General features: G+C 38.8%; 2 protein-coding genes across 2 annotated transcripts; one reads left to right on the forward strand and one right to left on the reverse strand.

The window, feature by feature from the left end:
* The first annotated feature begins 1,893 nt into the window (after positions 1–1,893).
* On the forward strand, positions 1,894–18,887 carry LOC131662722 (obg-like ATPase 1). Its single transcript, XM_058932580.1, has 11 exons — positions 1,894–2,022; positions 4,420–4,605; positions 10,578–10,634; positions 11,389–11,516; positions 13,151–13,326; positions 15,192–15,269; positions 15,915–16,012; positions 16,490–16,630; positions 18,257–18,353; positions 18,567–18,689; positions 18,750–18,887. Exons 2-11 carry the CDS (start codon positions 4,421–4,423, stop codon positions 18,858–18,860), a joined length of 1,194 nt encoding a protein of 397 aa, XP_058788563.1. The 5' UTR covers positions 1,894–2,022; position 4,420; the 3' UTR covers positions 18,861–18,887.
* A 548-nt stretch (positions 18,888–19,435) lies between these two features.
* LOC131662723 (heparan sulfate 2-O-sulfotransferase 1-like) lies at positions 19,436–26,251 on the reverse strand. Its single transcript, XM_058932581.1, has 6 exons — positions 25,893–26,251; positions 23,789–23,998; positions 21,733–21,893; positions 21,022–21,096; positions 19,879–20,039; positions 19,436–19,585 (listed from the first exon to the last, which is right to left on the reverse strand). Exons 1-6 carry the CDS (start codon positions 26,094–26,096, stop codon positions 19,443–19,445), a joined length of 954 nt encoding a protein of 317 aa, XP_058788564.1. The 5' UTR covers positions 26,097–26,251; the 3' UTR covers positions 19,436–19,442.
* Positions 26,252–27,956: the final 1,705 nt, after the last annotated feature.

Below are 27,956 nucleotides of genomic sequence, written 5' to 3' on the forward strand. Positions count from 1 at the left end.
AGACTAGATCGAAACAAAATTAAACTAATGTGGACGTTTGGACACATGCGACATCCACGGAAGAAGTCGCAACAGGATCAACGTTCCACATAATAAGACGTATTTCACCTTGAGCGATAATTTAGCACGATAATCACAGAAAAGTATTGACGGTGTATGCAGTCAATTATACTACCCTTTCCTATAATCAAACGTTATGCTGGTGCATAATGGCTTGCACGTAGCACAAAGTTTATGGGATTTGATCAATACAATAGAAAACACGCGTGAAAGGCACCATTCAGCCGCTTTTATTCATCAAGGCCTGAACTCAATGAGAATTTTTTGTTCGTTCAGTTTTCCTTATTTAATACATATTCATCTTCCGGTGACAGAAATATAACGTTATCGAAACAAATATTTCACAATACACCCACAGTAATGCTTTCCATATTTGATTTGATCATGTCTCGTTAGTGTAGACTTGAGACAACAAAGGTATCGAATGCTCGTCAAAAAATAAACAAAATAATTGGTCATCATAAAATTAAAAAAGATATCCGGCATCTCGCTGTTTTGCTTGAAGAAAATTACAATGAAAAATTGAACTGCATATAATTTAAAGAAACGTTCTAGGTAGTAGGTACTAAGGTATCGGGCAATTAAAGGTAATCGATTTTGATGGCTATTTACAATTTTCAGAAAAGCCGTCCGCTGACGCCCCCATTTTGCCACGCTTTGGCCGCCGCCACAGAGGCGCGACGTTCATCTCCGTCTGCATCCTGGAAATCAAGGATCCACGCATAGCGCGCACGTATGGGAACAAAAGTTTCGCGGCGCCAAGCGCAATTTTCAATGGGTTCATGCTTGAAAATTGCGTAGCGGTCAGAAGTAATGAAGAACAACGATAACAAAACAAAACATCAGATGGAAGGTTGGCGCCGTCTATTTGTGGTATTCTGTGTCTTTAATTCAATCGATGGTGCCGCGAGTGTATGCCACTCGATTCTTATATATGTAGGTTTCCGGTCGTGAGATTCGCATGCATATCCAAGAGCCTTCGAGGGAACTGTAAGGCAGCTCCGAATGAATATTTTTTGCTCTGCATAACCTGTTATTGGCCACCAAGAGATCAATCGAATAAGTACGTTTGTATCAATGATTTTTCTTCGGTAATACGACATCCTACGTTCGTGACACCTTTAGTTATTAATTTATTTATTACGACAGTGCTAGTCATTAATGGCGTAATATCAGTTAACTCAGAAGGTAATAATGGTAGAGTTTTATATTAATGATCAATTCTTTATTTAACTTTATCGATTTATCGAACATTTATTAAGCTGCGTAAATAAACACAAGACTAAGATATACACAAGACATATTTATTAAAAATATATAAAATAGCAAGGTATACAGAACGACGTTGCTCGGTCAAGGTCGAGATTTTTCGCTGAGGAGGAGCTTTGCAACAGCCACATCTGCTCTGGCTTTTTTCTCAACTCTTCTACACTCCGCTTCTCAGTTATTACTTTTTCACTGTTGACGCTACTGGCTTCGCTTTGGCTTTCAATTAAATTATCTATTAGAAAGCCAAACGTTCATCGATTATATATCTAAATTCGTTCACAAATTTTTGTCAAATCAATACAAAATTATATTAAAGTGCCAAACACAAATTTTAATATCATGTATTTCACAAGATTGACAATTAATATGACACTAGAGTAAATTTTACTACAATCCATAAATGTAGCCGTACTTCAAAAAATAATTATGATGATTATCACTGAAGCAATATTTCTTTTTCGCGGGCAATCCGATCGATAAAGCAGAACCCGTCAGGAGAGCTATGTCAGTACCTATACATATATACTTGTTCATCAACTGCGCTATGACGTCACGCGCCAGATCCGTGTGTTTCCGTGAGAGACTGTAGTGCAAAGACACGTTGTTCTTCTCTCGCCCGCGAGTGTTAAAATAGTTTAAAATAAAACTGGAAATTTAATTATACACATCGGTTCTTCGACAATTTATAAGCAGGTAATTACTTAACTTCACTCATGCTGTTTTGGAGATTCGAAATACGAACGATATTGTCATTGTTCCTCCGAATATTTAGATCAGTATTTTTATGAATAATCTTGGGGAAATTAACTTATAATGAAACAATCTTTTGCAATACATGATATTTCTTGATATTCCGGTGAGTTTAAATGATTACAGTGTAGAAATAGTCGAGCGAAAGATGAAAGTAACAAAACTAAAAACACCGGAACGGTTTTGGAATGTTAGGTTAGGGGCGACTATTGTATGCGAGATATATGCCTATATATAACTGTCTGTTTTTACATTTAAACGTGTGTGTGTGTGTGTATAATATATATAGAACGTCAACGCTTGCTTGCTTTACCGTAGCTAATATTTAAACAGGCTCTCTGCAATGTAGCATTTATCCAACTCTATAACTATAATCGACAATTTGCATCGATATAAATTCGTAATTTAATATCAAGTTATTCAATCAGTTTTATAATTTATTATTCATGATGTTAGTGGTGTAGATAATAAATGTACATACGATTTTGATGGAATGTTTTAAAAAATAATGTTAGGTGTATGCCGCTCTGCAATTATTTTATCAAGTTAATCTTACGACACATAACAGCATAGGCATTATAAAATGTTAATTCTAATAATTTTTGAAAAAGTGCAGCACCTCATATCCACTATTTAAAAAGAGGTTGGTGAAGTCCAACTCAATATCACTCGAAGCACTCCAAGTATAATCGTCTTGAAAGTCATAGACACAAAATGAAAAGTGCGCGATGTAAGGAAAAAAGGAATCTCGCGGGCGCCTGTCGGCGCCGGCAATTCGAGTAGGTATACGCCGTTCCCTCTCTTTCGCTCGTTACTATAATTTACAAATTCTCTTCGGCGGCGAATATCTAACAATATACGCACGGTGCGGAGGCCGTTTATGAGCGATCATAAAGGCGCGCGCTTGGCCACAGGAGAAAAGGACAAAAGAGGAGGGAAAGGAAGCTTGAAACTTGCAGTTGCGATGCGGTGGCAGATTATTGGCGGCCTGGGGGACGGGGGTGCATTGCGGATCCGCACGCGGTGCGATATCGCTCTGTACCTAATAATCGTGGCTTCCCAACCGCCATTCCATCTTCTCTTTACTCACTTTGTCGTTTCAATAACATTTCCTATCTCTTTTATTTTTAATCTTGCATTTGCTGTTGCTTTTCCGTTGCTGCTCGGAATCAAGTTTAATTTAACGTTATGACATAGAATCACACTACATTATACATCTGGACACCTGACGAATTTGGCAAAATGTTAAAATGTTCGGCAAATGTTTTAGTTTATTCGAGCGCACTGTAACAAAGACATATCGTATGAAAATAGCACAGGCTTATTCAATATTACTCGATTGACGTGAAATAGCGGAGCGTACACTGGAACATATCGCCGTAAACATAATCATCGTACAATTGTAATGACAGCAAGAAGTCCAACAACCGGCAAAAAAATCGTTGGATAGCCTCGCATATTCGACCAAGGCATCCCGTCGCCGTCGCCGTCGCCGTCGCCGTCGTCAACGAATCATACCCGAAGGGTTGTAGCTCGTGTAATCTCGCGGTAAACACTACTATCGAGCAGGTCGGCCTCTACCCGCATTAATATAATTAGTCACCGCGAGCGAAAGCCTCAGCGACATCAGCCTGCCGAGTTAAAAAATGCCTGCATCGGAACAAGCAAATTCGTAGCTCAAGGGCTACATATCCTCGGGGCTTCTTGAGCCAATTTCATCGCAGAGTGGAAGCTTAAAGTTGAACGTCGATGGGGATGATTCGCGCTCGACGTGTGCGTATTATACATTTGGCTCGCGAGGTGAGTAACCTGATATTTATGCTTATAATGGAATGGTTTTGAATTACGCGCGTGTAATGATGTTTTGCGCGGAGGGAGATTTTTCTTCGGTTATTCGCGCCAAGTATTTCTCTGCGCTCGGCCGATCGCAAAAGTTTCTGGCGATTGTCGAATCGACTCTTATCGCCGGTAATTGCATACGAAACAAAGAGCGCGCGCGCGAAAGAAAGCATCTAACGCTGAGGCATTCCAATGATTTCCGCAATCGCGCGGTCGAGCTGCGCGCAGCGGCACGGGCAGCCAGCCCCAAAGCAACGCGTTCGCAAAGAGATGAATTGCGGACGCGGCCGTCGCAACTTGCGATTCAGCTCGATTGCCCCGTAATAATAATGAAACGAGTCCGATATGGAGAAATCCGATAGCGATCGAATGCTGGCCGCAACGGTACCTACAGATGCGATTCCTTTATCGCGTTGCCAGCGCAATAAAAGTAAAAACGAATCGAATGAAATTTGATACGTAGCTGCCTTTGAAAGTAAAATACAATTGTTGTTACTGCAGGATGCCGCCGAAAAAAGTCGAAGAGCCGGAGAAGAAGCCGCTGATTGGGCGCGTAGGAACAAACCTTAAAGTTGGTATCGTCGGCCTCCCCAACGTCGGAAAATCAACCTTCTTCAATGTCCTAACCAAGAGTCAGGCTGCCGCTGAGAATTTCCCTTTCTGCACGATCGACCCAAATGAGAATAAGTATTTTTGCTCTTTGCCTATTTTCCTTTTCAGTTTGTTTGCACTCGCAGCTACTTCAAATTCACATTTACTTTTTTTAACATAACCAATATCAACGACGCGCCTCTGCGAGCGGTCGTTTCGAAAATAAACGTAACCTCGAAAGCTAAAGTCAATTCCCGACTGGACGAGCGGCAGTCTTGCTCGTCCTCGTCGCACGATGCCGAAAAGAAGTGAAAACGACAAGAGGAGCAATAATAAAATCGACACGTCAATCGTCGCGAGACGAAGCTTGTTAAGCTCGATAAGAGGTTGTTACTCGGAGCGCCTTGATTTTTCATCGCGGCACGAGGCAGAAGTACAACAATGCTCGTACCCTCGAGCGAGTATTTATTACGCTTGCAACGCAGATGCCGATCCCTCTCGCCATGCCGGCGCAGATACAGATTTTATCGGAAATTGTAGCACTGCACCTCCACGCTCCGGGCCGCCTACGAATGATGATCCTTACTCGGAAGAAGAGGCGCGAATAAAATATCTCAGCGCGAAACCGGTGTGTTTCATTGTGCTCGGGAAACCTGGCTTGGATACGGAATCACTGGCGGAATTGATAGCCGACGACAGAAATTGCGTGTTGATTTCAGCCACGAAAATTTTACGGCAACTGCAGCTCGGTAAACAAGAGGACGCGCAGTGTGCGCGCGTTTCGACGGAAGAAGAGCTTTGGAATAGGATTGTTGGTAAGATGCATGAAAGAAGCGTAAATCACAGAGGCTACGTACTCGAAGGATTACCTCTACTACAAAGTTGTAGAAAGCCAATTTTGGCGAAGAATGTGTCGCTTGAAGATTCTGAGCAAAGTTTGAAATCAAACGATACAGACAAACCTCGAGGAGATTTCGTTATAGTTGAAATACGCGATTGCGTTGCCTTGTCAGACGTTCTGTGCAAGCCGTGTGATTCAGAAAAATCAATTGACTCTGCAGACTCGAAAGTAAGTAGTAACTCGATTGACAGTAATCAGTCTACAAGCTCATCTAATGCGCCTATCGAGTCACTCAAACTTTCATCGAGTGACCGAAGTACTGAAAGTTCAGAAAGGTGCCTTTGCTCCGAAGAGTCAAGTAGTTCGAATCAGTGCTCGGTGTACACTGTTTTCTTTCAACTGTACGACGTCTTCAATAACTGGCATCTAAAGCCCGATGTCATTGTGGATGTCATTTGCCCCGATGATGAAATTTTAGCTAAATACCAAAGTTGCAGTTCTTGTTCTGTATCATTGATCGAGAATATCGAATGTCAGTCAAACGCATCTGCCGTAATTTCGAGTAAATCTAGTATTAAATCTGCCCCGGAGTCGGCGTTTATTGAAACTTTAGGATGCCAGTTATATAGATATGAGAGGGAAGTTAAAGATACTATAGAAAAATTCATTGTAACGCACAATCCTCAGAATGTTATTCGCATTGACGGTCGCTATCCTACCGAACACATATTCGAAACAGTCAAGCTACGCTTGCAAGTTCTACCCCTACAACCAGCAATCATTCCTGAAAGAATGATGCCCGAAGAAAATCATTTTAAAGATAGTTTAGACATCTCCTCGGAAAGCGAGTGGCTCGGCTACGAAGACGAATCATTCGAGAATACTGAAAATGATAATACTTTGAATTTGAAACGCTCGTTCGTCGAGTTACGACGCAATGGCGTGCCGTCCGACAAGTTTCAATGGCAATTATCGCGTTGGAAATTTCTCTGTCCGGTCGAGCTTGCGAGAGGGAAAAAGATCGAGGGTAAGAAAACGTTTGCCGTACGATTTATGAGATGGATATTCTTTTTGTCGTCAAGTGAAGCTGCCGAAGTGTTTATTGAAAATCCAAGGTCTTACTTGTTGCCACCGAATCCTCGGCCTTGCTGTAGAATCGCCGTGATGGGTCCGAAATTTTCGGGGAAAACAAAATTAAGCTGGGATTTAGCTAAGGAACTCGACAGTGTTGTTGTAAATGTACGTGAAGTGATTGAGCGGTTTAATCAGAATTCCGATAAGATTTCTAGTGGAACTAACGCGAGTGAAACTATGAATTCGAGAATTGGAGAAATTGTTAATTCCATTGCAGAAATTATTGAAAATTTACCTGAACAAGATTGTGGATGTTTCACGAGAAACAGAGGTTGGATTTTGGATGACTTGAATTTGGATTATAATGCATGCAAAACTTTCTTGGAAAATGATATCAACATCGACACTGCTGTTATGTTGTATGAGAGTGATCCATATAGCACTCTCGTGAATAATTGGGAAAAGCTGCAAGAACAGAACTCTGGAATCAATGAACATGAGTATTTATATGAAAGTGAAATTAGCCATGAAGAATTATTCTCAGATTTTGAACAACGACCGGCTGATTCGCGTCTTTTAGATTACATCAAAGAACTCGAATTTTTCGAAAATAGCAGAAAGTACACAGCAAGTAAATTAGCAGATCTCGGAATTGATGTAATTTTGTGTGATTTAAAATTCATTAGTGATCCAATAGCACACGTATCTTCTGCAATACGCAAAGAGTATGATTACACACCTGAAATTATCGAAGAAAATGGAGGCGACGAAGGCGAAGAAGAATACGAATCAGAGAATAACTTATCGATTCAGAAAAATCAAGAAAGTAATTACCCTCCAGGTGATTGCGATGTATATTGCCCTGTTTCTCTGATAAAGCATGGAATACTTTGGAAAGGGAAAATGGAACATAAATGTTTACTCGCTGAAAAATTATATGTCATGTCCAGTCAAGTAGCATTGGATGATTTTATGATGAACTATCCGAATTTGGAAGTGCCTTTCAAGAAACCTCTCGCAAGAATACCATCTTTACGAGTTTTTATAGTTGGTCCACCGGCAAGTGGCAAATCAACTTTAGCCAATTTAATTTCAAGAGAGATTGGTCTAGCTCATGTAGATTTTTTCAAAAGATTAGATCTGTATATGTCGAGTCGTGGAATCGATGTTAAATCTTTAAAATCCTTACTGACTGTGGATAATTTTGAAGACGATAGTAGCAGTGAAAATAGTTGGGATGAAATTCGATTGCCTGAAGATCTCGATGATCAAATGTACAATCTAGATAAACCCACGATCAGTAATTTCTTCTTAAAATACAAAAAAGAAGGTACACAGCTGCCGAGTTTCATAACGAAAGAATGCATCTTAGATTTTTTCAAGCCACCATTTTCCGAATGCGGATTACTGCTCGATTCATTTCCAAATTGCCTCGAGGATTGTGAAACTATATTGGAATATTCAATTGTACCTGATTTAGTTATAGAATTACGATGTGATTTTGCTGACTCAGAAAAAAGATTACTGACAAATTTCGTAAAACAGTGGCATATTGAGCAAAATAAAAAAAGAGAAGAAGAGGAACGAAAGCATTTGCGTGATATGAGCAATTACTTGAATAAAAAAGAATTATGGATGCGAAACGAATTGCTAAAGATATATCGAGAGAAAAAGTTTGGTTCTGTATACGAAAATAAATCTCAATCAAAAGACTCGAGTATTTTAGGAAGCCTTTCAGACATAACCGACTGGGCGACTGTGTTATCGGTCGAAGAGAAAGTCGAGATTGAAAAAAAATATTACGAACTCTTTCCTCAACCTGAACCTTTCGACGCGTGGGATGACGAAGACTCAGTAAAAGAAAAATTTTGCCTGCAAATTGAAGAAAACTACGATAGAACTATGCAAAACCTGTCTATTATTTCGAGCTTCTTCGAAAATGAAGCTGTACCATGGATCCAAGTAGACGCAAGACAAGACATCCAACAAGTATTTATTAAAATTCTTCATATATTATCTCCGTATAATTTGAGAAATTCATCATTTCTCGAACAAGTACAAGAAATCGATAATCTTACTGCAGAGTATTTATTATCTACTGGTTTCTATTTTTTAAGTTCATTCGGAAGATTTTGCCCTGTACAGCTGTATGACCGTAAAAACTTATTTCAAATGTTCTTGCCACTGGCAAGATGCGATCAGATTTTCACTGTCACTCATCGTCAGTTTATTTATTTTCTCGCTGGTGAAACAGCTCTCACCGATTTTAAAAGACATCCGTTAAAGTATTTGAATCAAGACACCCAAGTACCTATGATTCCTATAAAAATCTCGATACTAGGGCCACCAAAGTGTGGCAAAACAACTTTAAGTAAAAGCTTTGCATCGACGTACGACTTTGATTTAATCACCCGTGACGAAGTCATAGATTACGTACTAACGCACTTTCAAACTTCCAACTTGTCAATCAGCATGAAGAGTAAACTACAGAATGGCGAAACAGTAACCTCGGAAGAAATCGCCTCGTCAGTCAGACTTTTTCTGTCGAATCTACAATGCGTTACACAAGGTTGCGTCTTCGATGGATTTCCAGCAAACATCGAGGAATCGCAAGCTTTCGTTGCTCTAGCAATCAATCCGATAGTCGTAATAGATCTTGAAAGTCCTCTCGATTTTACTCTCGGATGTTTCGAGGACGATGATCATTACAGTTATCTCATCGAGTCGCATTGCCAAGCTTACGAAGACTGGAACACCGACGCGGGTGTGTTCAGAGGATGGTTGGGCGATAATTTTGGAAACGTCGTGAAAATCAACGCCACAAAAAGTAAAGCTTATGTTTGGAAAAAAGCTGACGAAAGCGTAAGACAAAGATTCGCTGCTCTGGTGACGTACATACGCGAGCTTGATTACGATAAAGTACACGAGCTGCAGTATTTGTGCGTCAGGCCATGGGAAATTGAAAGTAGAGTCAGTCAGTTTAAACTTTACTGCCCAAGTTGCATCTACTTTCACGAAATTTACAATAATGCAGATTTGACGAAAAGTCGCATAGGCCTCGTTCAGTATCGTGCGTATTATTACTGGTTTTGCAATAAGCATATTGAACTCTTCAGACGAAATCCTAATGAAAGCTTGCAGCTTTTTGACAACATAAAACTGCCCGAGCACTATCCGCAAATCATCAGTGACATAGTCGACCTTGACAACCACTGTTGGCTAACGAAATTAGTGAATAAAGGTTACTGCCTCATCTCGTACGTAGACAATCTACCGAGTCGCAAGCTCGTAATAGGAAGTCCAAGTTTAGCCGCGCTCTACAAGCATCAATTGTACCTCTTCTGCAGCGAGTCGTGCCGTGAAAAATTCAATAAAAAATTTCTTAAGTACTCCACAGTTGAAATTCACTTGACTGAAAAGCTTCCGTCTATCGATATGAAAAATCTACCGTCGACAAGCTATTTGGAGCAAACAGTAGTGGCACTTCTCTCGAAAGCCGTGACGCGTGTGGCTCAATTGCGACCGAAATTACTGGACTTGTCGCCCAGTGCAAGTGCAGCTGTGTATATTGGCACTTTTCTGAAAGCATACGGTGGATGTCCTTTGGAAGTTAATTTATATAAGAAGGCTTTAGATAACATGGAGAGACGATGCGAGATTAGTAAGCGTGCGATTGAGTGTATGAAGAAACGGATCAATCCTTGGTTGACTGTGCTCAGAGACGAAACAGAACTTAGTAACGGTGATGGGACGGAAGATATGAAATCGTCGGAGGGTGATTATACGATGCCAGCGACGGTTAAATTTAAGAGAACTTCGCTCAGTTACATTTTACTTGAAACTGATGATAGCGCCGATTGAATACGATGACATTTCATAGTTAATTGTTATCTTGCACGAGAGGTTATGCTAATGTACTGGATAAACCGATAATCGCGTTGTGCGAATAAATTTATCGTTTTACTTCATAAAACTGCTTATCATTCATTGCACTGTTTATAAAAAACATATCTTTCATCGAAGATTTGTAATAATGCAAGTTCTTGGAAAAAAAAATCTTATGAAAGTGCAAACAAAGAAAAGGAAAATAAGAATTACCATGAAAAATGTCGATTTTTGACTGACCGCATCACTTTTCCACGAAAGCACGTAGGGTACCAGTTCCGGATGCGCGTTTCGACTACCTTTGCGAGTACTTCAAACCAGCAAGGTGAGTACATATATGCATAGACGAACGGCAAAGAATAAAAAAGAGAGAGAGTGCGAACTGCGCACAAAGAGCTCGCGGCGAAAAACTCGGTCTAGCGGAATAAGCGACGTTACGCGACGTTTTCACACACGTTTTGCTTCGACGGTTCGAATCTGCATTGCAGATTTTTTGCGCGCGTCTTATTCTTTCAGCAAAGGGACATGGTGCTGAGTAAGCTACTTGAAAGCCGCTTTTCTTCTTATCGTCCTCTTCTTTAGTGTCGCGAGGAAAGCTGAGTTTTACGTGTGCTGCCTGCAGTGCCTATTTATTTCTTTCGTTGTTCGCTGAGAAAAGTGCATTCGCGTAACATCCTTAGAGTTTCGCCGTTTGTTCGTTTTAAAATAAATTGAGAGCGACGTCCCAACTCGAGTACGATCGAGTCTAACGAATGAACGGAAAATCAATTTCCCGGGTGAATCATTTTTATTCGTGTACTCGCAGTCGACGTCATTACCGCGCTGTCCTATACAACGCGAATAATGAACGTCGCTCTCTGGTATATGTATCTGGCGTCGACGAATGTAATTGGAAAATGCAAAGCAGCCGAATAATGAAGCCGGCAGCGACTCTTTGATCGTCTTTTGTCGTTGGATCCCGACACGTGCCACATTGTGCAACGCATCAAATGAATAAACGTGCCTTCACTGAGCCCAATAATTGCCTAACGAGCCTTCGCCTGGCCACGTTAAAAAATGTTTTCTGCGTATGTTGACAGCAAAGTGCCAGCTTTCCTCAACGTCGTCGACATCGCTGGTCTAGTCAAGGGTGCCGCCGAGGGACAAGGTCTAGGAAACGCTTTCTTGTCGCATATCAGTGCTTGCGATGCCATCTTCCATCTTTGTCGTAAGTATGTCCGCATGCACAAGGCGCAGCAGCACAGCAGTCACGCGACAAAGCACTAACAGCCTTTCTCTCCAATGCTATGTATTCATATATATGTATCTCTGCGTAGTCTACTTCCCGTGTCGTAAAAATAAAGCAGAGCGCACGGCAGAGAGCTGCGGAATCTTATAGCTTTCAACCCTTTCAGAAGTAACACAAAGTCGCGCGGTTTTGCCTCTATATACTCGACTGCGACGACAATCAATTCGACTGTTGAAGCGCGCATAGACGAGTAAATCAATGAGCATACACATCAAAGCTCACTGTGCTCACGCACTTTACTCACTGAGCGAGCTGGAAGGTTGATTTACTCTCTATTATTCATGCAGCTTTTCTATAGAGCAGACCAGCGCTAAAACCTTTACGTTGACATATCTTAGAAAGATCGCGTGCGAGTTGCTTTTTGAATCGCCATTTCTACAGTCAGCCAGCGCACTAGTCTCAACGAAACGACTTGCTTTTATGCGCAGCGAATTGCGAGTTTGGCAAGAAATGGGACTGCATCGAAAAAGTCATCGTTATTTTTACCTGACTTTGTAAACCCTTGATGTTTCTACCGCTTGGTCAATTATATCAAGTACAAAGCAGACAACTATTGCATATTTAACTGTGTTATAGTCGTGTTGTGACGAACGTATAATAATAGCTTCATTCCATAACTCGTTGAACAAAGCGAGTGCGCTTTCCTATACGAAGTTATCTAAATAACTGTGTCGATTATACAATTGCTAACTTTCCACAGAAATTCAGCGAAAATTAAGGAGAAACAATTAACATTCGTGCGAAAGCTAATCAATTCGACGAATAACAAAACATATCCATGTGTGTTTTTTCGTATGCTTCGGTAAATTAAGTCGAATAAATTATACCCTAAAATTTGATGTTCCTTTTATCCACTCTCGTCAAATTATCTTACTAACTTTCTCTTTTGTTTGGCTTATTACATGTTTGTCTCTCTCTTTCTCGCGCGCGCGTGCGTAGCATTGCGTGATCATCAGTATTATTCCTTCTCACTTCTTGCTAACTGACAAGTATAAGTGCAGCAGTGCCATGTTCGATTCAATAAGTCATATCTGGAAAAAAATTATGCCTTTTTCTTAATTCTACTCCTGCTCCTTCGTTATTATTGTAATCTTACTGGTTTGCTCGTATCGTGTTACAATTCAAAAGCAATTTGAAAAGCACAAAGGAACATAACAGCTGTCGTGCATGTAATTTTTTTAAACAAGTAATTTACATTGAATGGCTTCGTGACGTAAGAAGCCTTCACAACAAGGATTCGTACTGACCGATTCGAAATTTTTTATTTGTCGAATTGAAAGTACTTAATTTAAAGCGAAAATCATTCGCAGGCTCATATCTCGATTTTTTTATAAGATCAATTTGTTCTTACTATCTGCCTTAAAATGGTTAGCATTTGTAAAGAAACAGCTAAATAGCCATTTCTTAAAAATTACATAAATATTTATATTTAAAGCCAGTGAATCAAATTAAACTTTGAGATAACTAAATAAATCAGTAATATTTTACATTATTTGAAAACTCCATATTCTACATGGCTAAGAAAAGGTATAATTAAAATATTTTGATTGTAGGAGCTTTTGAAGATGACGACGTGACGCACGTAGAGGGCGACGTCAATCCTGTAAGGGATTTTGAAATCATCAGCGACGAGTTGAGACTGAAAGACATCGAATTCCTTAATGGCCATTTAGAAAAGCTAGAAAAATTGGTCGTCAGAGGGAACGACAAGAAGCTGAAGCCTGAATACGTAAGTTCAACTACTCTCATTCACAATATCTATATACACCTTACCGATAGCCAAGCAATCATCGTGCAAGATCAACCCTCCTTCTCGCAAGAGAAAATACCCATAATTAAACGATCATGAAAAAAAAAGTTAAACAATAAAGTAGTGCATACGCGAAGACGCCAGGTTGTCGCGTCTCGGAGTATTTGCATTGGGCAGCCTGGAGCAACTAACGGCGCCCACGCGCACGCGAGGTAATTGCAAATTGCGTTAGATCTCGCCCGCAAGCGCGAGAGAGAAAAGGGGAGAAACCGATTACATTCAATTTGTGCATAGCCCTCGTTAAGCCCGCGTATGTGTGTATATGGAGAGTCGATTCATCGTACGAGTAATAACAATGCGTCGAGCGCGGCTCGGCCGTCGGATCGACTGCTCCTTTCTTTTCTTCTTTGTGATAAACCATACTACGATGCCTCCTCTTATTTTTCTATACTTGGGCATGTGGGTAAGTAGCTACGTTGTTTATTTTTTTGCTTTTTGGCACTTTTTGCGCATATCTTGTCTTTTGCAGAGTTATTCAAACATTACTTTAGAAGAAATATATTAATGTAGAATTGAGTTCAGTTTTGAGGAAGTATATTACAAGTGAAATGTATTACAGTCGCATCTGAAAATACGACTTTTGTTCGAAAATATTAGCACTCACTGCCATCATAATATTAACGTACGCTTAATCGAATCTGAGAATATTCTTGCCTGAATATTTATCATGATGCGCAATCGCGAAATCCGTTTCGCCGAAATAAAACGGAGAGGCAAAGGCCGAATTATCCGATTTCTCGCGGGGCAGCAGCAGAACTTTTTCGGTGAATTGTGGCAGCAGAGTCAGCTCGCGCACGATATTGTGGGAATATCAGCTACAGCAGCAGCAGCAGCACCAGCAGCAGCAGCAGCAGCAAGATCGAAATTCGTTCCAGGAAACAGCACTGCACTAATTCGCATCGATTGCCTCGCTTATTTCTCCCTCCCCCGCGCTCGCGCCACCTCTTTTAATTCTGACTCGTGTTTGACTTTTTGTCTTGTTTGCGCATTACCCTGCATCATTTCGAGCATTATGGCTTTGTTCGTGTGCTACTTTTTTTTTCGGTCCAACAAACGTGAGAAACAGTAGGACTGATTATACATCGATTTGGAATTCTCCGTTGGATTCTCGTCGTGAATAAAATTCTTTGAAAATTGGGATAATCAAAAACGATCGCGAATCGTAACTAATGATATACGATTTGTTGAATAATTTTGTCCATTGCCGCGGGAAAAAAAAACAAATCGAAACCAAATCAAAAGTGAGTCGGATAATAAATAACTAAGACAAAGCTTTTTCGTACCAAGGCACAACGAAATATCTCTCTCGCATTGCATCCCATTTACCGAAAAAAAGCGTCGAAATTGTTGTGTATACCTCCATGGCGACTAATCGTCCAAACCAATTTTCGTTTTTTAACCTTCGTGGAACGCATCCATCGCCCCCGCGCTCGCGCAACTTACACTTTACCTCAGTTTCGTTGCTTTTTAAAGACACGCGGGACGCTTTTTTTTTTAAATTGTGCACTGCCTACTGCGCTGCGGGTAATTGCGAACGCGAGATTTCATTTTGTTTTACGATTGTTCCGAGGAGTCGTCGTTGGAATTGGTGGGTGGACGGAATTGAAGTTTTTATTGATGGCACTTGGCTGATTGAGGGTTTTACAGTTTTTATTGTTGATTACGATTGTAGGGTGGAAAAGCAACGTTTAAAAACTTTGATTCTCTTCTTTTTCGTTTTGCTTTTAATTTTCATTATTTACAATTTCATTTTATGTCATTTATGAAAGGATTTTTGATTTTAGGATTGTCTCTTGAAAGTGAAGTCAGTCTTGACAGAAGAAAAGAAACACATTAGGTTCTGTGATTGGAGTTTGGCCGAAGTAAGTAAATAAAATCTTATCACTTTGTTTAAAAATAATAATATCCATCGTCGCGAAATGATCTCGAGCCAAAATTCCGAGTGTGAGAAAATGTTTCGAACTTAGAGCACATACAATTTTTTCGCACTTTCTCATAGAAGTAACATATTTTTTGTTACTGTACACTTTGATGTAAAAAAAAAGAGATTTCTCTTGAGTTAACTTGTTTGTATCCATTTTAAGTTAGGCAGCATCGGTACGAGCAGATTCACTTGTTGTCTGTTCTCAGAAATCCCGCAATATCGTGCGGTTTTACAATTTCCAACAAAATTCACTTGGTTTACTGCCAACGCTCTTCATCAATTATATCGCACACCCAACAGTATAAAAAAATGGGTTGATAATTGTAAAAAAATACTTTGCCGTCTTTATTTCACTTACTTGTAAATACTTATTAAACAGAATTATTGTGTGATGCTCGATGATTCAAAAGAAAATTGATAATTCATGAAAATAAGCTTTTGATAAAATAAAATTGGTCAGATGTTCTTATATTATAAAGGTATTGCGATCCAATGTCATGTACAGTGCTATGTCGAACCGTGCGCCTTCTAATATAATTAAATGCGATTCGCAATAATCGATAATTGCATTTCACTTTTTCAGATCGAGATACTTAATAAATATCTATTTCTCACGTCCAAGCCAATGATCTACCTGGTGAACCTTTCGGAGAAGGACTACATTCGTAAGAAAAACAAATGGTAAGTGGTATTTCACAGTATTGAGTTTATAATCTTAGCAGTGGACGAAGGATTCAACAACACTTTTATATAGTATTATTATCACGCTTTTGCCGCTCGTACCTTCGCGGGAAACAACTTGTCGGCGTATACGACGAAGGAAAAATATTAGTGGGCGATGAACGAGCGATACGCAAAACGTTTCGAACACAAAAGCGTAAGCCTTGTTATTTAGCGTCATTCATACGGTCGATTAAAGAACTTTGACATTATTTGTAAAATGCTCTCGCGTGATTTTGTCAGCGAAAATACGCTGTGAAAACTATTACTCGATTGTTATCTGCTAGACGGACATTGAAAGATTGGCCGCGTAGCTTTTGAACAATGTTGATGACTTTCTGTAATCGACGCTTTGTTGATTGGATTTCAATTTCATATGGGTGCTTTTGTTACACAAACTTTTTTTTTGTTTATTGAGATATTTCAATTGGATTCCAGGTTAATCAAGATCAAAGAATGGGTCGACAAAAATGATCCAGGCGCAATATTGATTCCCTTCAGCGGCGTCTTCGAAAACAAACACTTCGACATGGACGACGCGGAGAAGGCCAAATACGTGGAGGAAAACAAGGTTTCGAGGTAAAATTCCACCCTCTCACGTACGAAATACGCACATCCAAGCTGAGAATGTCGACAACTCATCGGGGTTCCCACGCGCGCAACAACCGAAAAGTGCAGTCTATAGCGTAATATACGGTTACGCGTCTAGACGTCTTTTGCTTCTCGCGCTCGCGCGAAACTATAAAAACGCACGATGCGCCTCATTCAAATTCTTGCGAGATTAGTCTGCTCTTTGCGTAGAGGACTATAATCTCAGAATTAGAAATTCGGCTGCTTTTTTACGGGCTCTCTTTGCCTTGCTAAGATGTTCTTAAACTTGAGCGAGCTTTTTTCAGTTGTTTTAATGATATTTGGTGTTTGCAAATTTGCATGTGCGCTTTTCAATTTTAGAAATTTTTTTGAATCTTGTAAAACATGTTTTTTTTTTGTGAGTGCTTTTTGGCAATCATTGAAGGCTTCTACGGATCATAATGTTAGGGTAGGTCAGGGTAAAGATTTTAGTAAACGTGGGAAAAAATATTTTATATCTATTTAATAATCACATTGCGACAGAAGATATTCTAGTTTTTATCAACAAATACAGTAACTTCTATCTTCGTTGATTCTATTAAAATATTCAGCTGTTGGCAATAACTCAAACGCATACTTTTTCAAACAGTAGTATTTTTTGATTCATAGAAAAAATTGAAAATTACACAATTTCGACGCGATTATACTTAGAAATTCTACCGCAAAACTATGAGCTGTGAATAAATCAATTACAATCCGAATGTAATTTAATGTAAATTTCTCAAAATTAAAATTCATGGTGTGAATCGAATAAAATAAAGTCTCTGAAAATCAAGCTGACGGGGTCGCCGCACTAAAAATCGTCGAAAAATAAGAGAACAGAGACAGTGGCGCGCGCGTGCAGCACATGGATAATGAGGGGTGAGCAGTGATTTTATTTCGAGCGACCGCAGGAATCGAAAGTCGAAAAAGCCCCTGGTCTCCTCTTTCTCTTTGCCAATGATGAAATTGCAGTATTAAGTCGTTCGGCTTTATGTGTATTCTCTGAAGTCTCGAGGATGACTCGGCTCGCGTGGCTCTTACCCTGTCATTACAGTAGAGCTGCGAGGTTCACCTCGTGACATCGGCCAATCCTATTCTTTTGATTTTTCTCAGGAAGCTTTGTATTTTTACGTCATCACCTTTGCTTTTAAAATTAGCCAATTATCGACAGATATAAGTGAATTTTTGTAGAATATGTATATTTTGAGCTATTGCTGAAGTAAACATTTATTATATACCTTGATTGAATTTTTACAAATTGGTAATTTAATAATTAAAATATACCTATGGTATAAACAGATACCAAAAATAATTATTTTTATTATACTTTTTACGGACTAATGGTGCCAAACACATTCAGTTGGAATGAACCACGTCGTTGATAGTCCGTTACAGAGTAGCCTTTTGCTCTTTTTGTTTAGTAAGTCGATCGTAAAATGCGAATTGAGCACGAATTCTGTGTTTCGCGGACCGATTTAAGACGTAACCGATCATTAGTGCGAAAGCAGAAGACATCCTGGGACGGGAGGGGGAGTATTAGGAGGGGAAATAGACCAATTTTCAATCTATTTGAGACAATGCTCTACGTTATAGCGCTCTCGATAAAATTATCGTCCAAGGGTACAAGGCTCTGCAGCTAATGTATTTCTTCACTGCTGGTCATGATGAAGTCAAAGCCTGGACGATTCAGGTAAGAATCATTTTCAGTTGTTAAAATGTAGATCAAATCCAATAGTTAAAATAGAAAATTATAATTAAACGTACTTGATAGCAAAAGTTTTGCTTAGTACCTTCATTTATTCACCGAATAAATAAAATAATTTAACATGAAAAATTATATAATATTTAGATTTACTGTTTTAAATTGATTGAAGAAAATATAACGATATTTTATAACTTTCAGAAAGGAACAAAGGCACCACAAGCTGCTGGTAAAATTCATACAGATTTTGAAAAAGGTTTCATTATGGCTGAAGTCATGAAATTCGAAGATTTCAAAAATGAAGGTTCAGAAAGTGCTGTAAAGGTAAATGTTAGAAATAACACTTTAAATGTTCATAATTATTAATTGAACTATAATTAATAGGCTGCAGGAAAATACCGACAGCAAGGGCGAAATTATGTGGTCGAAGACGGAGACATAATTTTCTTCAAATTTAACGCTGGTGCTGGTTTGAAAGATCCTAAGAAAAAGTGATAAATGTTGATCATCTCAACGTTCACAAAAGTATACATAAACATACGATCTTTTTGACTTTCATATTCAATTGTGTGTCACGAACAATATTACATGTCACACGTATAGACAATCAATGTCTAATTTTCACTTTCATATTGAAATTGTTTTTCTAAGTTTGCTCTATACAAAATGACGTACCTTTCTTTATACAAATGTTAGCTTTGTACCTTGGAAAATATATGTACTAAAATTTAATGATTTTGTACAACAAATGCATTTCTTAATAATAATGTATTTATTTTACAATGTTTTTGTTGACTGGCATATATAACAATACTTTTTTCTGTTTAGCGTAAAAAATGCATATAAATACTTTTACTCTAACGGATGTTTGGTGAACTTCTACACGATTTTATGTAATAATGTGTTTCTTGAATATCACAAGATGTCAGCACGTGTACGTTTCTGCTGCGCGTAAAGCTGTCGGCATCTCGTCGGCCGATAAACTAGATCTCTTACTGGCAAATCTCTTGTATCACATTCAGAGTTGCTTGTTTTACACACAATTATTTTAATACTATGTCTATTGATCAATGCCACTCATCCATTTTCCGTTGTTGCATTAAGAAGTCGCGATTTTACCCATTCATAAAATTGTACTTCTTTCTTCAAAAGATTTTTCAAACGCTTTTTCGTAAGTGGTTTCAAAGTAGAAGACACTTCGGTTGCCTTTTTTTGTGGTTCTGAAAAAAAAATGTCATTAACTTTTTTACTTTTTAGTGGAATATAAAATATAATGTCTTGAAACTTAATTTTCAAACTTGTGAAAACTATCGATTCACAATAGGATTTACAATCATTTCAATAATATGCAAAAATCTGCATATCGAGTTAAACATGCATTATTTATTTGGTTTTTTAAGTATTGACTAACATATTCTGTACAATAATTGAATTTTATCACAAATAATATAAATCATAAAAATTATCGTAAAAATGCATTCATTTTACGTGTATTAGTAGAAAACAAACTCACTAATTTTATCATACAAGTAGGAAGCTCCTTCAAAGAAATAAGGAAAAGACTTTTCCAGTACTTTCACGGTATGATCCATGCAGTCCAAAACGCCAACGACCGGATACCAGCTGAGTACATTAGCTTTTGCTTGTTCAAGCGCCCAATCATTGTTTCTCACGCTAAATGTAAATAAAACAAAAAAGCAAGAGAGGTAAATAACGCCGTAAAATGTAAATTGACCAACTATCGCATTACGCATAACGTAAACATGCGGAAAGCTACAGACACTTCACGAATGTATCCGTAAACGTGATTGAGCGCGTAATAGACGTCTTGATCGCGGTACGAACGAGAGAGAGAGAGAGAGAGAGAGAGAGAGAGAGAGAGAGAGAGAGAGAGAGAGAGAGAGAGAGAGAGAGAGAGAGAGAGAGAGAGAGAGAGAGAGAGAGAGGAGAGAGAGAGAGAGAGAGGAGAGAGAGAGAGAGAGAGGAGAGAGAGAGAGAGAGAGAGAGAGAGAGAGAGAGAGAGAGAGAGAGAGAGAGAGAGAGAGAGAGAGAGGAGAGAGAGAGAGAGAGAGAGAGAGAGAGAGTATTGCGTAACGCAAATAGGTGTACGAGGTGCTTCCGAGCACAGGAATTTTCTATCTCGTACCCCTACGGGATGGTTGCTCTTGATTTCTTGTTAGACATGATTTGCTTATGTGATGCAACGAATGGTAGGCTAATTTTTTTATGATGTCTGTTTAATTAATAACTAATGATTAATGAGGGTTATGGGTTATCTAATTATTCATGTTAAACTTGCTAGTTGACCTAGTTCAACATAACTTTCTGATTTTACGACATTAATTGACTTATTAATCACAACAGTGTGAAGTTCCTCAAACATGTACCAACGATCTATCGCCACGAGTTTTACCATATTCATGGTTACGACTTTGCGTGTCGATATAATCGTTAAGAATCGCTTATAGACATGAAAATATCCTCTTGTAACTAATTTTAAATCACAGTGTCAATAAATTTCCAGATTATCTCTCTTTCTCTCTTAATATAACGCCTATACTTCAACATATATCTATTTTTGACTTTTGCATGTCGTAAGAATGTGACGTGGAGAAACGTATGGTTATAGTTATCGAAAAAAAAAAGAAATACTCACGAACAACGTGGGTCATGTCCACAAAAGTGAGATATGGATCCTCGGTAAATTGTTGCTGAATCGCCTTTCTTGAACCTACGAACAAGCCATGAATCTAAGATTTCGCTGGTGGCCCTCGCTGGTTGCCTTTATTAATATTTGATGAGGACGGAATAACCCAAGATCCAAAATAAATAGCACGTCTAATGGATTTCTTTGAGAAAAAATGTGCGCCATTTGATTTTTATGCGCATGCAAATTGAACTCCGCAATGATCGACAATCTCTAAAGGAATTTACACGAAAAAAAAAAACTTGATTCTTTTGATATCAAATAGCCGCTTTTTTAACTCATTTACACTTTTTAGCTAAAAAATATATACGATTAATTCTGAGTAGGTTTTTGATGCATATAGCAACTGTTTTTTTATAATCGAATGTTTTTGTCAGTATTGTTTAATTGACAACTCAATCGCGAGCAAAGAATAGATTATAATTATGAATTAATATTGAAGTAGCTGTTTACGATGAGTTCATTAGGCATTATGAATTTTAATTGGATTCAGTAGTCTCATAGCACTAAAAGATGAGGTATTATTACGATAGCATTTTAATTGTAGATTATTATTCAAGTATAATCTACCATCAGTTCTAACTGATCATATTCATCAGGCGATCCCATTCATTCATATTAAACAATTACTGCTAACGAAAAGAAAAATATTGTGCATACTTCTCCAAGGTTTTCGGATCTAATGGATCTCGTACCAGTGATATATGCGTAGGTGCCTGTCGTCCATAAGCGGAGAAATTCAAGAATCGTACGTCACCATCAAACGACAACGGTATGGCCTCTTGCCTAATGATACTCGTTATTTCTTCGACTAACAGCTCCTGATAAAAAAATACAAGAAAAGATTTCGAACGGATATAAATACATCAGAAAGTAATTCATTAACGCGCAACATTCCAATCCTTCCATCGAATACTCGTATACATTAGCATATAGGATTTTTTACGCTGGATTGCCACATTGGAAACTCGAGTACATACGTCCTCGATACGCGTTACAAGAGAATCGATTTTGTCACCCGCGAAAGGACGAACACGAGAAAACATCTTGAACAAACGAAAGCGGACTACATTAATGCACATTATCCTGTTTTTTTCTTCGTCATTGCGCATTTCAATAGCCTTCATTACCCAGGTGGTTGCGTAAACAATCGTAAAGTTCTGATCGTAAACATAAATTCCTCGCTAAAGAAGCTTTATGAACGAGATAAAATCGCACCATTGCACAAATGAAATGATCGCGTGCGAGAGAGAGAGGTACACTTTATTGATCACGGTTTGGTAATAAAGCGGCCGTGAGAGGGGAGTAGACACGAAGAAGCGACCTTATAGAAAGTTTAAGCTGCTTGCGCACCTCGTCGAAAGTTGAAAAGAACGCCATCGGCGAACAAAGAGGCCGGTGCACGCTCATCACGTGCATGCAACTTACATAACAGAGATATGCCCTGATCTCAGCTGCCTTTCTTCGTACAATGGAAATCCTCTTCTTGGAAGCTTCCAATGTTATTGGCCGCTTTCTGTCTTCGATTGGCGTACATTCAAGGACAACTCGCCATATTTTACCATTCCAAGTTTATCGCAAACGACAATTATGAGAATAAAAGATCGCCGAGAGCCGCGTCGTAAGAAGAAAGTTGTCCTCTCGGCTCGTGTAGCCGTGTGCAGTAGTGCACAATTATCACTTCTGCGCACACCTGCACAATACACTCGTCGCAGCGTTCACTCGCTCTTAGTATCGTATCGATGAATATATATGAAGGATGCACCGGCCGCGCGCCTGTGCCCATATACAGAAAAGCCGAGGCGCAACTTCAACGAAAGCCACCGCCGAGAATGATCATTGAGCGCCCTTGCGAGTTATTCGCTTCGAAAATATTGGCGTTTCCCAATGGACTAACTGACTCGAGCAATTAGGCACCGCTAAACAGAAACTCCTCACTGGTATAATTGCCACGCCTTACATAGAAAAGAAAAAGCAATCTACCCTTACAATCCCAGAACACGTTTTGTAATTTACTCTGTGCTGCACGACATTTCCAGAAAGTTCCCTTTCTTTTTCTTTTCGTCGCTGATCGGACAATAAAAAACTCAACTCTAACAAGGACGCGACTGCTGGATGCGGCTACCTTTGTGTATTTACACGTTTTGTGAGACATTAACTTTGTTATACTGCCGTTTCTTGCCGCCCGTGTAACGTCTCTAATCGAACCTTATGCGATTCGATTTATAATCACCCAAACGAGAAAAAGTGTTTTCCTTTGGAAAATACGACTGTTGACCAACAATTAATTCTACGTTTAACTATCGCGCAGTAAGTATACAAGTGTTGCGCTTCTTTACGTCGATAGCCCAAGTTTTCAAAGATAACTTTTACTTACGTAAGTTACGAGCATATCATCGGTATATAGAATTGAGTCCGTCAGGTGTTAAAACCTTTAAATGTATTATGATGTACAAAGCTTTCTATATTTATTTTATTACGAACAAAGGGTTTTATTTTGTTTTAAAATAAAGCGATTTTTGTATTCAAACTATCTTGTTCGAGCGTTTGCGTAAGTTTTGCGATGCATAATTATTTGATCCGCCTGCTATTCGATACGTATTTCGAAAGAAAAGTTTAGCCAATATGATATATGAAGTACACATTAATCAATATTATCGAGCTCCATTTCATGGAGAGGAATTTAAATATATCAATGTAGCCGTAAAAAGAATACCTGCTGTAGATTGCTGAGGGTGCCCTCGTCACCGGGCGGCAGTCTTATATGTTTGAAGGCATTGTAGCCTTGGAGTCTTTGAAGAATGAGGACGAGTAATTCGGAGCCTGCACCTGGCACCCTCGTTACCATCAATATGTGCTCGTTTGTGGCTGGCGGTATTCCATGTTCGCCGAGCTCTGCTAACGACGGTGTCACGTAACGTTGCATCTGCCGAACGACGTTTTATAACTGAGACTCACATCGCTGCTCGAAAAATGAAAGGTGATGGGATGATGGAGTGGGATAATTGTACGTCGGGGAAAAAAACGCTGGAACGAAATCAGAGTTGGAGTTGTGCAATGCGAACGATTGTTTGACAAAGGAAAAAGGGAGTCGCGTGCAATTATTTTCCTTGAGATTCTCTGCAGTTGAATTAATGATGACGTTGAACTTAACGACGTCGTTTTGTTCGGGTTGAAATTCAATTGGAGTATAAAGTTCACATGCCAAATTTACAACTTAATCGGATAAAATAACATAATTCCAGGATGATTTTGTACATATATGCTCTGGTAATTCTTGTCATGAACGATAAGTAGTAGACAATTTGAAATCTAAATTAAGACAAGCGGCGCGCAAAAGGACGGAACAGAAAAAAGTCAACCAACAAAGAATCTGTGTTGTCGAGTGCAAAACACGAAAGGCAATTTTCCGCGAGCTCGGACCGATAAAAAAAAATAAAAGAAGTGAACCTATTAGTCGAGAAATTACGGCATACGACACACCCGCCGTGAGCGCATTTTCTTGCCATATGCGTGCGATGCCATTTGGCGACAAAAAATAAACTGTAAGTTTCACGAGTCCGAGGGAATATGCGTGTGTAAGCCCAAGGTTCGTAGAATAACAACATTTTCCTCGAGGCCTTTCTGCGTTGCGCAAATTAATGTTCCTTAATTGGGCTACCCGACAACTACAGCCTCGTAATCTTTTGAAATGCCCGCGGTGGAGAGCTGCTATTATGCATTTCAATCGTCTGTTCTCCTTCGATTGGATTGGGTAACGATTTCTTGACAAATTACGCTCACCGTGATTTTCATCGCTCGAATAAACAAACAATTTTTTGTCTTTCAACTTCATGTGGGTAAAACAGAAAAATGAACGGTAATTTCATTTAGCTTAGTAGCGAATTTCTGAAAATTCTCACTCGACGACTACTTAAATATCCCGCAGGCACGTCTGCATATCCCATTATATTTCAACGCGCCTGACTCATTACATCCTTAATACAACTGAGAATAGAGCTGCATCAGTTGCTTAAGCTATCCAGAAGCGTCATAGAGAAAAACGTACATGCAAGACAGCTGTGGGTATATGTAAAGGAAAAACGCTTTCACCGCCTTGCCGCGAATGTACACATGCCATAATTTCTTATGCGTTGCAAACGCAGCTGCAGCGCACATGGAAAAGCGCCGACCGTTGCGTAAACTTTGGCAGAGACTTTCTGCGAATTTTCAAGCTAAAGCGTGGAAAGCGCGACGTTCCTCCTTTTGCGGACTTTTCGCTTTCTTGTCCGTAAAACTTTCGTGCATGCACATTACACTTTCCTTGGTAATCGACGATAATCTGCCTCGAAAGCCATAGCTTTATTTTTCAATGGCAACCAGTGAACAGTGCACGCGTGCGTTGTTGAGATTTACATTTGATGAGTGAGCGCTTAGATAATCGAATATTAATCGCCGTCCTATCGCGAAGGCGATATTTCATCCTAGAAACCTCTCGGAAGAATTAAAGTGTTTATCCGTGAAATGAATAATGACCAAAGCGTCAGTCTATCCACGTTCATAGTTGGCAAAGAAAAAAAAATTATTTTATATGATTTGATTAATCTACGGGAACTCCGTTTTAAAGCCATACAAGGTCCAAGAGAAAAAAACCCAGATTATCGATCAAAGATTTTACGTGTCGATCTGAACTTTAAAGGTCGAGTATCAAAAACAGCTATATCCAAAAATAAATATCATCACCATATATGCGTTCATAATTCTTTTTCGAGCGCAAAGCGAAATACAAAGGAGAAACTGGTGAAGAGAAATGACACGTGCGATAATTAAGCAACACTCACCCTCGAAGTCTCCGTAGAAGAAGACACAACGCTTATAGTTTCAGCCTCGTAAAAATCTTCGCTCTGATAGGATGCTTCAGCGGCGAAATCCACATAATTCTCGTCGTCTTGATCGTCGACCAACGCTAACTTCGAAGTGATGACAATGAATCCAGTGGTCAGCAGTAGGCAAACCAACGCCGAGATACTTCTGCACACACGCATGTTTACCGTTCGTTTCTGCTCTACTACACTTGAAATTCACTTTACGACGTTTGTCGTCATCGCGGGTGTGTGTGCGCTTGCGGCTAGCGCGCGCAGGAGAATGTCAGTGGGTCAGTCACAAACGGGCAAAACACTCGGGGCCCATCCCCCCACGTGCAGCACGACTCTCCCCACTTTTACGTCGTCGTCGCTCGACTGCTCGCCGATTGTGCACGATTTGATGTGTTTTTTTGTAGGATGCGACTGTACTTGCCGATGAAAAGCTTGCGAGTGCGTCGTTTCTTCCTTTTCGTAGTGTATGCAAAGTGGTTTTGTGTTATATTACAGTATTGATTGCCTCCCCATATAAAAGCTCGCTTAAAAACACGACTCTCTGTGCCTATAGCCATTCGTATAGCTTGCAAGAAAAAAAGTTTTCACTAGGCCTTTCTTTGCATTGTTTGACACACCGGTGACTCACTCTAGTGGGATTACTAGTCTAGACAATTAGCGTTTTATTATTATGAAATATTCAGCGTTCCGATGCCAGTGAGCGTATAGATTCAGCAGTAGAATTTTTAACCAGCGTATTACAACTTGGAGTGAATACAGACTTATTTCTTTGAAAAAACATGCTCTTTATATAAATTTTACATTTTTATTGAAAATGGTTTCATATACAACAAGCATTATTTTTAAGCGTTTACGTTAGTTATTCATTACTTTTTTAAAATAAACATATGTAATAAAATTGTCTCCTGATACACGATAATGCCACAATTTTTTTAACCCATTAAAACTCATGACAAACCCGGATGAGGTAATTCCAAATTAACCATAATATTTATAAATAGGATAAAAATATCTGTACTTTTTCTTCTATCATTCCTAATTGTTTACAAAAAGTTTTTTAAGCATAATTCTTGAACAATTAATGACTTTAATCGATTCTACAGACAAGAATCAAGAATAAAATCTCATTAACATTTTCTCATCAAACTCTATTCTTTCGTTGGTGTAAAATTGTTATAATATTCAAAAATTTTGATGTTTGAAAAACTAATCTTTTCTACGAGAAAAATCAAGACGAAAACCTCTTTCGCGTTTCTCTATCAGACTCTATTTTGTTGATATTACGTTTGGCATGAGCCTTAATGAATTACTTATATTGTTTCATTTGATTTATGTTCTGTGTGTATTAGCATTAATGTATATTCGATAAATGATTTCAAATTATAAATATTATTTACAAACACCTCTATTTACCGAGCACTTTACATTCGTTCATTTCATGTTATCCGATGCATTTAAACTTTGTGGTGACTCATGGTCTTCTGTTAAATGATAATACTTTAAGTTTACAGAAATAAGTATATTTATGTACAAATTGACTTTCCGTTTAAAAACAACAAAAAAACACCTGTACTTTCAATAAAATATTAAAAAGATGCATATATGCTTTAATCGTTCATGTACAGCTTGAAAATAAATATGATTTTTGAAATAGGATATGCACGCAAATTTGCATAGGTGCTATTAGCTTGGACAATCGTCCTTTTCTTACTACAAAATACTCAATGATTCGATTTCAGTTGTAGATTTAGTAGTAAAAGACAGTTTAGTCAAACACGATATTTCGGTTCGCTCAAGATCGTTTGCAAAAAAGAAAAAAAAAAAGAAATCGGAATTCTTTTACTTAGCTGTAAGTAGAATGTTCGTATGCAAAGCTCGTAAAGTCATAAACTACCTGACAGTATATCATTTTCACTTTCTTTTGTGCTTGAAAGAAAATCCATTAATTCACGTATGCCGCGCAGCATTAGTTTGCATTAGTAGAAAATAATAAGGTTTAGGCGCTTTCGTGATTAAGCATTAATTTAT

The sequence above is a fragment of the Phymastichus coffea genome, unplaced genomic scaffold, assembly GCF_024137745.1.
Source record: "Phymastichus coffea isolate CEN01 unplaced genomic scaffold, Cenicafe_Pcof_1.1 PCOF00028, whole genome shotgun sequence".
Taxonomy (NCBI): Eukaryota; Metazoa; Arthropoda; class Insecta; order Hymenoptera; family Eulophidae; genus Phymastichus; species Phymastichus coffea.